A 16,461-nucleotide genomic window follows, 5' to 3' on the forward strand; every position below is an offset into this window, starting at 1 on the left:
TCAATTATCCAATGTGAAAGTAGCCTGGTAGGGACAGCTTGTAGCCTCGCCGCCGCTCAGCGACCAAATATAGTCAACCTAATGCACGCTGCCTTTCCATCAGCTGCTTTAAAGTGCTTGTTTTATGCACATCAAATCCTTTAAACAAAGTCTGAGCTGACCATTATGAGAAACAGTTGGTTCAAAGCAAAATTGGGTTTGATTTAAAGAGGCAACATGTGAAAGGTTCCTGCCCCGTAACTCAAAAATGGTCATAATGTGTCCACGAGAGGTTTTTGATCAATACAAAATGACTCAGTAATTGTTTGGCCTGGAGCTGAGGTTTCTGGCTTCCTTCCTAACCCAAATCCCCCGCTGCTCACACACAAACCCACCTCACCCCCATCTACTGGCATTTCAAACCACTCTGAGATGCAGGACAGAGCTAAAAGCAGCCAAACGGCATCACAACACATTTCAGCTCCGAAGGTTAAAAAGTGAAGCTGACATACTGACAAATCTGCATTGTTATTCCAGAATTTATCATGGCAACATGTTTCCTCTTCACCAGACGTTTCTGTTGGAGCCCTGCTCTAATTAGCCAGCGAGCACGCTCTACATTGTGAAAATGGGACTTGTAAAGGGGTGGGGAGGTCTGTGCCAAACACCTGGTGGTGTTTTAGGAATTCTTCCTGCTAACAGAACTCAACATAGATGACTTCATGTCCCTTTAAATTGTGTTTTTAAACATTTGCTAACCTTATTGTTCGGTTCCTGGGTTTGACAGAAGGGAGAATTAAATGTGATCTGCTCTAAAGCCTTTCCCCATACATGTGCATGTGAAGAAGACAAAGCTTTCATTAAGGATTGAGAGTATGATCATGGTAGCCCTATCAAATTCCAGCAGACCAGCTGAAGCTATTCAGCCCGGATGCAAACCTCTCTGGAAGGGCTCTCGGCGGGTTCAACCCTTGCCAATCATTCCAGTGCTTTGTTCTTTTGCAATTTTGCTCTTTTTGTCACATTAAATTACATTTGAGAGGAGTCAATTGTTTCTCTGGCATTAAAATAATTGCATTTTCAGAACATCCACGTGTTGTGTATGGAACTGATCACAAGACGCATTAGGTCCTCCCCAGCTGGGCAGAACATGGAAGAAAGGATTGATGAATGGAAGCTACAAGCTACATGCTAACACAGTATCTTTATTGCTAGTGATGTTTTCACATTTTCTCATTTATTTAAGACAATAGCCTTTCCTTTTGAAAACATCAGATTGAAGGACAGCTACCTACTACTTCCTAGCTATTGTTAGTACGACATACTCAGGCTTCCATCATCATGTGAGATATTTTCTTCATCTTAGGTGTATATACTAAAAATATGTTAGTCTAAAAAATAATTAGGAACAAATTTAAGTTATTCAAAACTAATCTTGCCAATCCTGTACACTTAAAAAAAATGTTATCGGACTGAATGGATCAAATTGTGATAGTGAAACCAGTCATTTCGCGGGGCTGTGACGCTCAAAACAGTGTATCCAAGGATGCTTCTTTCACAATGTAATCTTATGGAGGAAGTCTTTTTGGGCCATTGTGCATCACGTGACGGACACCACTACAGCCAGGAGACGGTTAGCTTTGATAAATTCTAGGAAGTTACTGAACCTGGCAAAGAAATAGTCTCGCACATAACTCCCGTCCAATCACAAATTGTTGTTTTTCCTTTTTTTGTGCGAATTAAACAAAAAAAGATCCACCATCATATAATCAGTGAGAGTTTAGAGAGACCCGTTTCCAGTCTTTATGCTAAGCAACTGTCTCCTGGCTGTAGCATCATATTTAATGTACAAATCTGAGAGGCGGTATCGATCCTCTCATCAAAATATTCTGAATAAACGTGTTTCCTGAAATATGGAGGACGTGCTAGTCTGGTTATTATAATCATTTATTATTTACTGTGACCTTTTTTTTGCCCCACACACCGAATTCCCCCTTATTTTTACGGACTGATAAGACATAAGAAGAATGTTCTGAATTTATAATGACTCATTCACAGTGTTTCATGGATTTGTTTTCTTTCTTTTCTTCCTGCAAAGTAGCTGATAATTGGTACATTTATTGCAGTGCGTATTTGTGTGTATTTAACCTTTGTCTGACAGCATTCAGTTCTGACCAGAGTCAGGTTGAAACTAGAACAAAGATTTTTGTGTAAAAGTACCTATTCAGGCATGAGTCCGATACGCAAATTACTATCACATTCTTGTCTATTGATTTGACTGGATGATTACTGATAGGAGGACGGTACTAAAATAACCAGATTAGGTATTGTATGAAAGGGTTATTCTGGAAGATAAGAAACACAGAAATCAGAGAAGCAGGAAGGAACAGTAAGATGATCCTCTCTATCTCTTCTCCTGTTGTGTTCTTGAATCACAACATGAGGTTCTTTCAAAGTGTGAAATTGTAGAACCTCCTACTCGTGTTGTGATGCCAGTTTTCAAAACGTGGCTGCTGTTCGTCTCATTCACAGTGATGGATTACGTGTACTGATTGCATCTGAAGTCTCCAGTTGTTTTGTGTGCTGTTAGCAACTGAATAGGACTAACAAAGCCCGAGACATTTGAGAAAGTTAAAGGTGTCTTTATTCCACAGTCTGTCGCGTGTCCAACAAATAGCTTGTGGGAAAAAATCTAACAAAAACTGAAATTAGGATAAAGCCGTCCCTTAACAAAGACAGTAAAAGCACAGCGTACCCCTTGAGTATCGTTAGGGGAAGTCATTTGAAGAAGCCCAGTTTTGTTCCCTGTGAAGAATTGCTTGGATAAAGACAAAACAATGCTAATTTTACCAGCTCTTGTATGAACGTGACCCTGCTGGAACTCCAAGGGAGGATTTCTTGTCTAAAGGTACCCCAGAGATGTGATATTTTTCCCCAAGTGATTTATTAAATGGGGCTGGCTGTAGAACAGTGGAGGGCTGTGATTGGGGGGGAGGCCCGCTATCATTTTCCCTCGGGATGTGTGTGCACACAGCTATGTGACAAATTAACATCAAAAAGTGCCTCTAGTTTCTGGAAGCGAGGAGGGAAACTTCCTCATAGCTGATTTATGTCATCTCACCACTCCCACAGACGGCAGCCACCCTGACCATTTAGACAGCTCTCGCATTAAATGGAGCCATTTCATTAAATCTAAAACCAAATTACCTCATTGTATTTGCCCTAAATATGACCCACCATAACATGCAATGATCTCTCAGGATGAGCAGCCACGTGAGATTTCTCTGTCTTATGGGATTTTATTACTGTGAAGGTAAAGGAAACATAAAGCAGAGGTAGCGTGATGATTTCAAACCCACACCCACTTTTCAATTGACAGATAATAAAGACATCAGTCTTGAAAGTTCTTTTCTAATTAAAACATGAACTAAATAAATGCGCTCGCACCATAATACATTTGTCTCCTATGGGGTGAAAATTGGTTTCCACAGGATACTTTTGAAATCTGCAAAACATATTCTCACTGCTGCTACAGTCTGTGTAGCAACTGAGCTGTGGTGGCACAGGGGCAAACACTCACCTCACTCATCAAGACAGTCTGAATGCATCCTTTGTAGACAGTGAAGCTGCTCTGCTGCTTTTACTACCAAAGAATGGACTGTGGATGTGGTTGGGGGATCATGTATTGATACATGTATTATTGAAAGTATTATTCCTGATGTTTTAAAGATCCAGTTTGTTGAATTAAATCAGGGGAGGACAGAGGACGGGATGAAGGACTGACCCTGACTGATGTCTGTTCTTCATCCTTTCTAAACTTCACTCGTTTTCCAGTGAGATATTTTGAGTGTGTACAGTGACTGTTGCTACGGGCAGATCTAGAGAGAGCCAGCGTCTGTCCGTGGTTTCTGCCTCTTAAAAGGAAGGTTTTTTTTGCTGCCGTTGCCAAGTGCTTGCTCATTGTGGGAACTGTTGGGTCTCTGTAAATCATTTTAGATTTTTTATTTTATTTTATTTAAGGAGTATGGTGAGATAACTTCTGTTCTGAATTGGTGCTATACAAATAAAATTGAATTGAAAAATTGAATTGAATAGAGAAAAATTCATGGGATAGCCAGAGGGTGGCAGAAATATATAATGATTTAAGCACAGACAATCACATCTATCAATATTTGCTAGGAAAATTCCCCAAATGAAGATATTTGAACTCAAAAACATTACATTATTGTAGCACATTAGTAAAGCATTGGACATAAATATCTAAAAGTGGCATTAGAAATCGATAAATTGTTTTATTTCCAAATCTTCAGACATTCTTTTCTCCATTTTTTCACTGAACATACGCCTATCACTTAGTCTAAAATGTGGCCATAACATATCATTCAATTAAATGTATTAATTTTTGTTTTTTAACAATTATTTAAAAAATGAATCTTTATGAATTCTACACTAAACTGGGGTGACAGCTGCCCAGCATGCTGGCCCTCTAGATCTGCCCCTGTCTAGATCTGTTGCTTTCTTAGAATTTTTTGGCCATATTTTAAATATGAATTAAGTTTAATCCTGTTTTGAATTCATACTTCTTTTTAAAATTACTTCAAAAAACAACAACAATTCTTAAGTAGAGAAAAAAGAGCTGTAATGTGAAAAACTATAACCTGTGTGGGGACCTTAAAATAAATATTAATGATATTAGTCTAAAATTATGTGAAAATGCATAATTTATAGTCAAATAACATCTAATTTTCTTGAAAAAAAGGACCCTGAAAACCCCATGACCATACAATCCCCCACTGCAACTGCAGCATCTAAGCCCTCCAAAAAACTGAGGGAAAACCCTGATATATAGAATAACTAATAACTAATAATTAATAATTCAGATGTCAGGCATGTACTGGACATCAGGCACCACAAAGCAGGCATCCAAATGGCCAGCAGCAGCCCTGTTTCAATACATTGCACAAAAGAATGTGTATCTGAGGGAGAATTTCAATGCGTAATTTAAACCCATAGAAATATTCTGAGTACACACACTGTTAGGCTGTTAGAGGTCAAATGCCCCGGGGGTTACATTTCCACTGCTATGAGACTATCAAAATAGTCAGGCTGACATAAAGTAACAAAGAGAGAGAAACATAAAGATGGACGGGAGAAAGTCAGAGGAATGCAGAAGCCGGTCTGAAGAGAGGATGAAAGTGCATGAAATCATCCAGTGCTCTGTGAGAATAAAAACAGGCACACACAGACGGACAATCCCGGAGGTCAGGAGGTCCATCTCTGTACCTTTATTCCGAGGACAGTGAGAGAAAGGAGCGCTGACAGTTTCATCATCTCATCCAACACTGATGTAACGCTAAAGCCGGGTCGTGTTCACCCGGCTGCCGAGGGGATTGCCCTAAAGCCCGAGACAAAATCAAACCATCAGGAATGACTGACAGCAGACTAAAGCCATGTCAGGAGTTCTACTGGTACCACTTACCACATACTTATACTCTAATAAGGCAGCCTTTATAATGGGTTTATTAGTTGTAAGTAATGGTTTTAATAATGGGAAATAAAAAATTTACCTAGGCTTTATATTTATTTATAAGCCATTAATAAGACTAAGTTTTAATTAAGTCATTAATGAAGGCTTTTAATCAAAATCCTTTAAGTCTTTAATGTTAAAAGCTGGTAATATTTCATTATACAAACCTATAGGAGCTGCACGCTGCAGATGGCTGCTATGGTGTGTGTTGAGGCCATAACCCTATAGGCTGAGCTACTGCCAAAATCAGCTCCAAACTCTCCTTCCCGGACCCCAGTGGGGCAGATTCTCAGTCCTACATAGGACATCCAGCTAATACAGCATAAGATCAAATTGTTCAGTCCTGCCTGCTGCACCCTGGATGTGACACTGTGTATTGCTTGATTCAGAGGCCATTTTGCTGCCATCCGTTATCCATATAATAGCCCCTTCTTCACCTCTTCACTCTCCGACCTTCCTTCTCTTACCACTTCTCTTATATATTCTACATATTCCATCATAAATGATCTGCTCTGTAAATCACAAAAAGGGAGGAAATTTACATTTAATATTTTTTTGGTTTCATGATGGTCCCCCCGGTTTTGCATTAATCCGTTGGGATACTGTTAGTTCTCTGTCTACATAAATTAAGAACTTTTAGGCTTCTACACAACACAAGAGCCAGGGACTGAGAACAACATTTTTCTGTGTATTTCCATCACTCACACTTAGAGTACACACTCCTATATTCTGTATAGTGTCTGTTCTTTACATATTTTGTAGTATGTATACTGTCAGCCAAATATAAAAGTGGAGGAATAAACATTTGTAACAGATTATTTTCCAGACGGTACGTTTTCTGTTCATGGGAGGGCTCTTCTGATGGATGACAACCTTGCAACCCAAAGGTATTCTTTAATGGTTTATAACGGATCTATAAAATATTATAACGCGTTGTTGGTTATCCAATAAGAAAGCCATTATTTAAGCCTTATAAAGCCATAACAAAGTATGATATATATATATAAAAAAAGGTTCCATTCCATACATTGGCACTTTACAGTGTGCCTCTTCTTCACCCATCATGCTGCCATGGCAGACGCTGGCCTGGCCACGCTGCTCAAGGACACTTCAACACGTGGACAGGAGGAGGGGGTCGAACCGCCGACTGATGAATGGATGACCTGCTCGTTCCTGGAGCCGCAACCTCCCAGTAATCAACTCCTTGGCTCCTTAAACTACTTTCTGTAATTATTTATCACCCTCAAAATGACTGAGGATCATCACAGTATGACTTTGCCAATAACAGCCAGTCATATGGAGTTTTACTGCACACTGTAAGTAGCCATTTAGTGCATTCAATTTTGTACTCTGCTAGTTTTGCACTACTGCAAGAACACTTCGCAGGAACACAGTCTATAATTTCCTAATTACAACATTTTACCAATGCTAATATACAGTACACGTAAATACACTACAATTAAAGCAATGTGAAGTGTAATCAGACTTTTCCCCTAGAATAACAGGGTAGCACATTGATTCTTTCCTCCATTATTTACCATGTTCCTGGGCAGAGTAAAGGTGTAGTGGCTGAATAAGGACATTTTAAATGCCAAACACGCTCAGCTAAACAGGAGGTAAATGTCATTTAGAAGGTCAATGTTCCATGAGTGGAAATAGGTGTTAAGGTAAACACTATAGGTGATGGGCTTTTAACTTTCCTCATGATGGTGTCTTTGCAATATCCTCTCACCCCATGAGTCTATTCATATTGAGCTTGCAATGTGATAGCATCATTTCTGTGCTATTTCATTTGGAGCACTCTGTCTGCTTATATTGCTTATATCTCCCTGTATGCACGGAAAGCATAAACAATTGTTTTAATCTCCCGGCTCTGCCTGGCTGTTGGTTTACAGAGAATATTTACGCTGAGGGCTCTCCCTCGCTGGCGCTGCAGTTGGAATGAAAAGCGAACAATACAGTAGAGGTGGGACTGGGTATCATCAGAATGCATCAGTTTATTAACCAGGCTGACCAGCGGAAAAACTAACAAAATTGCCACAGGCTCACACTGGGTTTATTGGGGGATAGTATGTCGCTATTCTCACCTGAAAGAAAATAAAAAAGGGGATTTGTTTGCGATGCACACACACACACACAAGCCCAGACACTCCTTTATAGGCGCTGAGGACTGCGCAGTCCTTTGAAAGATTCTGGCCTTGACAGCCCTATTTTCCCGTGCTGATGAATAAATAAAAATTAGATATGAAATTCATTGTCTGCAATGGCCTGTGTCAGGTGTAATCGATCCAGTGAGGCTGAAAGCGCTCACTCAACTGGTCCATTACCATTTCTGGCTCAATCATATTACGGCTGCCTTTGACCCATTAAAAACAACAACCCCTTTTTGTCTGGTTTTGTTTTTGTTTATATCTGTGTATGTATCGATGGGTGGGCATGAACAGATGGACTTTAATCTCAAATTTCACACAGCTGAGAAACAACTTCAAAGTGGATCGGCCTGAAGGATTAAAGCAGGGGGGAGAAATAGCAGAAAGAATAAAGAACAGCAGCATTTACATGAGGAGAGAGATGTATCCAAGGCAGCAGCAGAGGAGAACATACAATATTTAAAAGGTTGGAGACTGAGACAGCCTTTGCAACACAAACTTATTTGATCTGCAACTATTATTTCAAGGGCGTATCAAGGTAAATAATATCCCTGCAGTGGTGGGTTTTTGAAGTTAGAAAAACATGCCAACTGCCAAAACTCATCATGAGTTTCCCCCTCGGAGTTAATAAAACTATATTTAGTTCACATTTCATTACAGAGTGTCAATCCTAAACAGTTGGGACAGTGGAATTGCCTTTATGATTCGTTTCCCGACATGACACAGCGTGGTGAACATATACTGACTTAGAAGTGCGGTGTCAAAGGGAGCTTCACATTGTAGTCGGTGCTGCACAATCACAAAACACTCACAAAAGAATATTTATCAGGCTTTTTTATGAAGAAGATAATTTTTTTATTACTGTTAAGGATATCTACAGCCTCAACATGTCTTTATCTATCGACACAGTGAGTTTAACGCATAACAGCACATGGAAATCATACAGAAACAGGATGTACAATATGCACAATTTATACACAGCGTATGGTACACAAGTACATATATTGATTTGGCTTACAGTTGTATTAAAAAAGTTTTATTTTTCAGTCTTGTTCCCGCGTACAAAGCATTTCCTTTCATTCTTACTATTCGTGTGCACTTGCTCTCACCTCACCTTTTGTTTTCCCTTCTATTTTTTCTCGGTCTTTTGTATTTGCTTGTGACTAACCCTTTTCTCTGATATTTTTAATATGTGCTCCTTTGCCCTAAAAGTCACTAAAATGCTAACCACATAAATAATTACACTTCCCAGATAAAAGAAAAGTTTGATGGGTGTATTGATGTTGAAAGATTTCCATAATGGTGTTACATTCAGTATATTATTGCTGTTGCTCCCTCAAAGCCCCGTGATGATCGATCCTTCTCACTCCGAGTTTCCATTTAGCAGGCCACGCACACTGACCCGTGGTCACATTAGCGCTCACTTCTAAAAGAGACAGAGGGACACTTCAACATTGATCAGGGTGTTTTAATCTCAGTAAGATTAAGAGCCCTCCAGTTAATTATAGAACAAAAGGCAGGAGGCGGCCACTTTAGATCCTGAACATGATTAAGAGGAATACAAGTGGATAAGCACACTTCACAGAATCAAAAGCCATTTACTTTTTGAAAGCCAAAAAAGGACAGATATAATTGACCTTTACTCAAGTTATTTACTAGGGCAGATAGGGCAGGGACAAAAATGGCTAAAAGAAACACATAGACTGCACCAGTTTTCACTGTCTGTATTATCTTATGTTCCAACAAACACAACTTAAACCATTACCATGTTTTGAAGGCTACTATAATCATATATATCTATAATCACGCTATACACATAGTAACTTTGAAGCCCCTGAGTTGGTTTCAAATCTTATTAAATAAATCAATTATTTCTAATATTTTCAAGACTAAATAAGGTAAAAAACAAACAAAATCCAAGTTGAAGTTCAGAAAAAAATCCTAGGTATTGAAAGCTGTAGTAGGTGCTGACATTTTCAATGTGTTCTGACAGTAGTAACATTTGTGAGAATCCACCAGGCCCAGTTGATTGTTGAGTCCCAGGGTCCCAAATTTGATGCCCTCGGAGATTCAACAATCAACTATCTTTCTCGGCTCTGATTGGTTGTTTTCGTTCAGGCCTAGTGAATTCTTACAAATATCATTAGGAGCACTAGGAGGAGCCAGAGGAACCGGATTTTTTCACAGATTATCTGTGTCATGAGCTACTGTCAGGATATAGTGAAAGTTTCAGAAAAACTGACAAAAACATGTTTTCATGAAAAGTTGCTTACAGCAGCTTTAAGGGATTTTGGGAAATTTGTTTTATTGCTGATAGTTAGATAAGAAGATTGATATTATTTGGTAAACATAAGACTTATTATTATTATTATTATCATTATTATAAATACTGGAAAGAGGAGGAAACGGCCAGCCTGGCTGTCTAAAGGTAACGAAATCTGCCATCCATCAATACAAGAAATAACGCTATATACATATTAGTTTGTTTAGAAGGTGTAAAACAACAATTCCACCAATAACCATGCAACCAGTGGACACTCAAGGAAGTTAGGCTACTGGTCATGGCCAAGAAATAGTGTTTGTACACTTTTGGTTTTTGTATGGATTAAACAAATGAGACGTGGTGTGTTAGCTAGTGAGCCTTAGAGGCGTTGGTAAGTGGATTTTATTGTTGGACACAACCAGGCTTGCCATTTTCCCGTTTCCAGTATTTATGCTAAGCTAAGCTAACTGGCCCTAGCTACATTTTTACCATACAGACATGTGAGTGGTATCAATGTTCTTGTCAAACTCTCAGCAAGAAAACTAATGACGGATTTTCCCGCTCCTACTTAGCTAGTCTGCTTTATCAGGACTGTTTAGATGTCCTCTGATCTGAAATGTCATCACATTCAGATTCAAATGTTGCTGAACTCTGATTGGTGCATGGAAATGCGTGCCATCTGGATTTCCAACGGCCTACCTAAAATAAGGGACAAAGTAATGATGAATAAACAATACAGGAATCTCTTATTTGATGGAACCAAAACTGTTCAAATCTTGGTAGGACATAGTGTTCATGCACGACCTCATGAGTCATCGTAAGAAGCGGATGGAGTAAATAGGTTTTTGTGGTCTTTAAGCTATTTCTAATTTTGCTCCAGATCCTCTGAAGCCTTTTTAAAAGACCTCCAATGGTCCCAGTACCCAACGTTTGGAGCCCATTGATTCGTATTCTAGTGTTGAAATGGACATGTCTCCCAGTGACAGATCACTACAGCTTCCTTTGTATGCATTCTTAATCAAATAAGCTGCTCTTACTTTATTAACTCGGACAAGCTTACTTCAGATAAGCCTGTCGTTTTAAGCCACCTCAGAGGGGGAATCAACCCCCGGAGGTGATGAGAGTTGACTCTGGGAGCCTGAGATGCAAGCTTTAGGTCGCTGTGTTATTGTGTGAGGCTTGGCCCGAGGCTCCAGAGAGAATCACTTCCTCTAATGGAAAACTATTGTCTGCCACTGAGGACATACAACTGTGTGGAATACGGATCAGCCTATCTGGACTTATGCACAAGACAGAATGAAGCTCTCTATCCGATAGAAAGCTATTTTGGAATTGTAATATCCACTGAAGTCGATTCTGATTAAGCAATACATCTGGAATAGACTGTACCCTTGTGTGTGCCTGGGTGGTGTTTTCCAGCATTGTAGTGATGCATACAGAAAACCAAAAAAAACAGCATGAAGGAAGAAAAAAATAGCTACCTTTTCTTGCGTACTGCCTCATAATTCAACTCTGGCAATGGCACTAAACATTATAAACTGTCACAACAATGCAACAATAAGGCACTTGGTGAATTATTTATTCATCGTGTGTATTGGATATAGGTTAATGAGCACAACAATATGAGATCAGAAGTGTCTTTGCTAGAAATATGATTTCATTCTTTTAGCATATTGCATTATTTATTTACTCATCCTCTCTGGTAGGCGACAGCTAATGTCTAATGTAAGTGTTAGACAACAGGCTGAATGAAGAAAGATACAGGGCAGGTTCACAGTCAGTTCAGAGCACTCCTGTGTGTATGTAAAATGTATACAGAGCCGGTGAAGCTCTTAAGGAAATATACTCCGACAGATCGTCCCAGAGGATGAGGAACTCCATTTGCCTCGCGGGTTTTCCTCTCTCCCTCCCTTTTCTTCGGAGAATGACGATGTGTGATACATCTATTATCTTTTTCCTCCCTTCTTTTTTTTCTGAGTCTGAAAGGGTCACTCCATCTTGTCCCCCGTAGGATTCAGGATTCATCTCAGTCCAGACTGGGAAAATTTGAATGCCCAACGCCTGACCAAGGGCAGACCCTTTTTGAAGTTGGACGGACTTTTTCGGGATTTGGTTTGACATTGCGTGGGCTTGAATGTTTGGAGGGAAGCTCGTGTGTGGTTTGTCAAGTCTATTAAGAGAGGAAAGAAGAGAAAGACAAACAATATTAGCTTAAAAAAAGAAATTAAACGGCAAAGAAAAGAAAGGCATTTTTCAGGATTGTCCTATCATCACACTCTGGTTCAAGGATTTTTTGGGCAACGCAGTCAGGCATTACTTTCCTCTACTTAATACAAGCACGGGGTGTCATTTTAAAACTGCAGCAACAGGGACTCCGTTGTGGTTCAGATGACAGTGCTCTTATACACTAATTGCATAGGTACAAAGTGAGGCAGAGAGTCCGTCAGGACAGGTATCCCCTTGAGGGGATTGTGGAAGGGTATAACAGGAGAGCTGAGGGTCGAGCCTCCAAACTAGGGGCGATTCTGAAGGATTTCACAAGCCCCAGAAAAAATATTTTTAACATTAAACATCCGTCAAGAGAACATCAACTTGCCTCAAAGTCACATTAATATTTAATATGTCATGATAACACTGTGTCCTCTGAAAAATATTTCATTTTGTGCCTCCTATGGGTTTTCAAATCCACACCCAAACCGGTTAGACCCTCATTTGGGATCTTCTCTGAGGGTCAGCCCTTCATCTTTGAGGATTTCTGTTGTTAGACTGTTACTACCCTAGCTGTAACCCCTTACCCTCACCCTTATATAACTGCTTATATTGCATGGTTAGACCAAGATCACACATATTTGAATAATTGAAATAACAGCTATATTTATTTAGTCTCATTTTTTCTGTAGTCATGGAACCTTTTCAAAAATTTGGAAGGTTCGTTTGATCAAGCTTTGAAGCTCAGATATCATATCTGAACCCACGGTGTCAGTATATCTTAATGTTCACATACACAAAACCATCATAGACACCACACACATAACTTTTATCTTTGAATACTTGAAAGAACTGTGGAATTAACCTATTGCCCATATTTTGGCAGATTTCTGGGAACCTTTTCAAGAATCCCCAAGGGTCTCCAGATCCAACCTTTAAGCATTCAATATTTTTGACCTTTATTTGATCCCATAATTCCAGTATATTATCATGTTAACTTGCCTATAAATCACCAAAGAGATCTTTATTTAACTGTTTGGGCTTTAAAGATTAATACATATGAAGACTAAAATGAAGCTATTGCCCATTTTCTGGAGTTCTTGAATCCCCAACCTAGAAGTTTTTTGGCCACTATTTGACCCTTATAGGTTAACTGCATTATGTTGACATGCAAGAAAATACATAACATGTGTCTTTTAACATTTGAAAAACTGGAATTAAGCTGTTTGCCATTTTTCTGCAGCCTTCTTGGAAGTTACTCAAGAATCCTTAAGATTCACCAGATCCAACCTCAAAGCTAAGTTTTATCCTTATTCGTCCCCATACTTTCAGTCTATTTTAATGTTCACATGCAAAACATCATCGTAAACATCAGAAGCGTAATGGCACTTCAAACAACATACCTTTAGCACCAATGAGATAATTGGATGGATGGCCTGGTGTAGCCGGGAGGTCAACCTAGAAGGGGAATATAAACAACACTATGACCACGCAGGTTCACCACATGAGCATATTTTATAACTAATATGAAAACAAATGCCAAGACACATAATATTTTATGGTTCAATTATTGTAACAGAGGATATATTTTATCAAAGTCTTAGTATAAAGTTATTTCACTATACAGTTCGTTGAAATATTACTGCTATTTATCATACTTTTTTTACAGTTTTTTGTTACAGATATCTAATTATTCCCAGCTTTGTGCATAGATTACGGACTTAACAGAGACAGGAAAACATATTACATTTAAGTTTAGAGAGGTTTTATGTTCAACTACGTTAGGGGAGAGGTTAAACTGGGTCAGGTTGTTTACCTTGTGGGACGGAGGTCTTTTTAAACAGCTACTGCCATCCTCTCTCTGCGGAGGTCAGCTGGGGGTCATTTAGAGTCTCTTTAATGGACGGGGCAAAGGCAGGCTCTTTAAACGACTGGGAGAGGGTCACATGACCGGAGAACAGAAAGAGCAAAACAAGAAGAGAGTGCAATCCACCCCCCCACCCACCGTGTACCGAACCGAACATGGCCTAGAGGTCAAGGAGGCTTTGATGCAGCGTTACGAGCCGTCTGTGTCAGGGTAAACACTCAGAGAGTTAATGCGTGTTTACTGATGATGCTTGACGTGATCAGCGTTCGCTTCACATCGAATTATGTGAACAAACAGAGTGGAGAGAGTTTCAAGAGTGGCAATGTCGTTATCGCTAAATCCTCCAAATCTCAGTCGGAGAGATTTCCTACAAAATGCATCACATGGCGCCCAAATACAAATAGGAAACCATTCTTATCAGATTACTAAGGTCATTTACAAGGTCACAAACAGCCATTTGCTATTTGCACTGTTTGTAAGTGTTTTTGGTAATGCTATTGTTACCACTTTGGATTTTTTGCAGGAACATATGTTGTTTTATTTTGTTTCTCACTTAGTTATGACGATATGCATTGTGTTTTAATTCATTACAAGCTTCTGTCTAGTGGATATTCCAAACTTATCTAGCTTTTTCATATTGGTTTGTTAGTTTAAATTATAAAGGCTTTTTATGAGTCCATAATTATTCTCTCCAACACAAGTGTTTTCTTTCAAAATGTTTATTCAGCATCAACAAAGAAGAAAATATTAAAGGGCTTACATAAGCTCAGAATCAATATAGTTCAACAAATCTCTAGATGGAAATGGCTACCAATTCACCAGGATGTGATTTAGTATCTTAAAATTGATTATTATGCCTACAAAATCAGTATCTCGTCTTAAATCAAAGAATGACATCAAAATTACTTATTTAGAGCATCTAAAAAGAATCACAAAAATTAAAAAGCTCCTGGACTGTTTTGCAGCTCTGGTTGTTCGGTGTACAGAAAGTATGAGCAGCTATTTATAGATGTATTAAAATGGATGTTTTGGGGCCATAATCATGAACACAACTACATAGGCTTTTTTCAGAATAAAACAGCTGACAATATCCACAGTTGCACACCATGCTTTTATAAGCCCTTTAACACTAAAGAACTATTATATTACAAAAAGGAGGAAACAGCAAAACAATGTGTATACAGTATGATTTTTTCTCTTTTTCAGTTTTTAAATGTTTGATTTACAAGGGACACAATTTCACCAATTACCCCTCAGAAAGAATATCTACAGTACTGCACTTTCCTAGAACTAAGCTACTACATTTTAAAGTGATCAACCACGCAGTTCAAGGTTTGAAGAATAGAGGGTGATAAATTAAGTTGCACTGGCAGCTGTGCAGAAACATTGTATCGACAGCTTATAGTGAGTCACTAATCATTACCAAGTAAAATAGCTTGATACAATGTCATTCTTCACAATCACAGAGCTGAGAGAGAAACTTAATGTACTATGGAGTCTTTCTTAGTCTCAACATCCAGTCGATTTCTCCTGGAGGAAAGGATACCTCAATTGCATTACACATTTTACCCAGTGGGAGCATGTTTTTATAATCAGGGGGATGCCATTTTTGAAAACCAGTTCTAACTCACTCAGTGTCTCACTACCACGGTTTCATTTGTATTATTTTGCGGTTTAGTTTTCGATTCTAAAAAGGTGGGAGCGTCCATAAAAAATCCATTACTTGGGTTGAAACAGCCATGAGGACTCAGGTGCGGGTTGTATAAACAGTTCAATATCTGGAGTATGGCTGATCTCTGTACGCTCCCTTGGTTGTTCGTGCAGACTGTGCCTTGCCGCGATTGTTTGCCCACTCTTCCAGACCTGAAGAAGAAAGGAAAAGAAACAGATGGGGAGTGATTACAGAGGCGTATACTTAAATCATTCATTCATAACAACCCGTGTAAGTCTTTTAAGCTTTATGCAAATATTGTAAATATGCTCCCTTCGATGAAAATAATGCGAAAGGAAAGTTGTGAGCGCTCTGATTGTCGGGTATCGATGCTGCTCATCTCATAACAAAAGCGCTGTTTTCAAGCCGGGGATACAAACAGCGACTCACCCCAAGAAGCTTGACTTTCACCTGGAAGGATGCATCTCAGATAATTGAATGAGAGGATCAAATAGCTACTTGAAAAGGACCCGTTTAGTGGCTCCCAGCAAAAAGGTCACAATTACCATTAGCCCAAATCAGCCCCTGCTCACCCCCTGGTACTGTCAATGTGAAAGTGCCAGTATCGATGGCACCCTTTGTCTGATCTTCAGCCAGCGCTGAGACTTCCCTAGAGCTGAGGCTCACAAAGGGTTGTTGTTTTTTCTGTAGAGTACAGGCTCTCTGTTGGCAGCACATAGCCAATACCCCTTAATTAAACCTGTCACCCTTTCACTGACAGTCACTTTGAAGAAACAGACCAAGGTAACCTTGTGT

At 39.2% G+C, this 16,461-nt stretch overlaps 1 protein-coding gene across 3 annotated transcripts in view; it reads right to left on the reverse strand.

Annotated features, from left to right (window-relative positions):
- Positions 1-8,501: 8,501 nt before the first annotated feature.
- The window catches only part of khdrbs3 (KH domain containing, RNA binding, signal transduction associated 3), a 101,479-nt gene continuing 93,519 nt past the window's right edge, over positions 8,502-16,461 (reverse strand). For 2 of the 3 annotated variants that reach the window (XM_051391161.1, XM_051391160.1), the window contains one exon: positions 14,698-15,857. In XM_051391161.1, the coding sequence (XP_051247121.1) occupies positions 15,766-15,857 (92 nt within the window). In that variant the 3' untranslated portion in view covers positions 14,698-15,765. Of the gene's footprint in view, positions 12,090-13,530; positions 13,586-14,697; positions 15,858-16,461 lie in introns of those variants that run through there. The other variant, XR_007882396.1, reaches the window with a different exon arrangement.

Source organism: Dicentrarchus labrax, unplaced genomic scaffold, assembly GCF_905237075.1.
Source record: "Dicentrarchus labrax unplaced genomic scaffold, dlabrax2021, whole genome shotgun sequence".
NCBI lineage: Eukaryota > Metazoa > Chordata > Actinopteri > Moronidae > Dicentrarchus > Dicentrarchus labrax.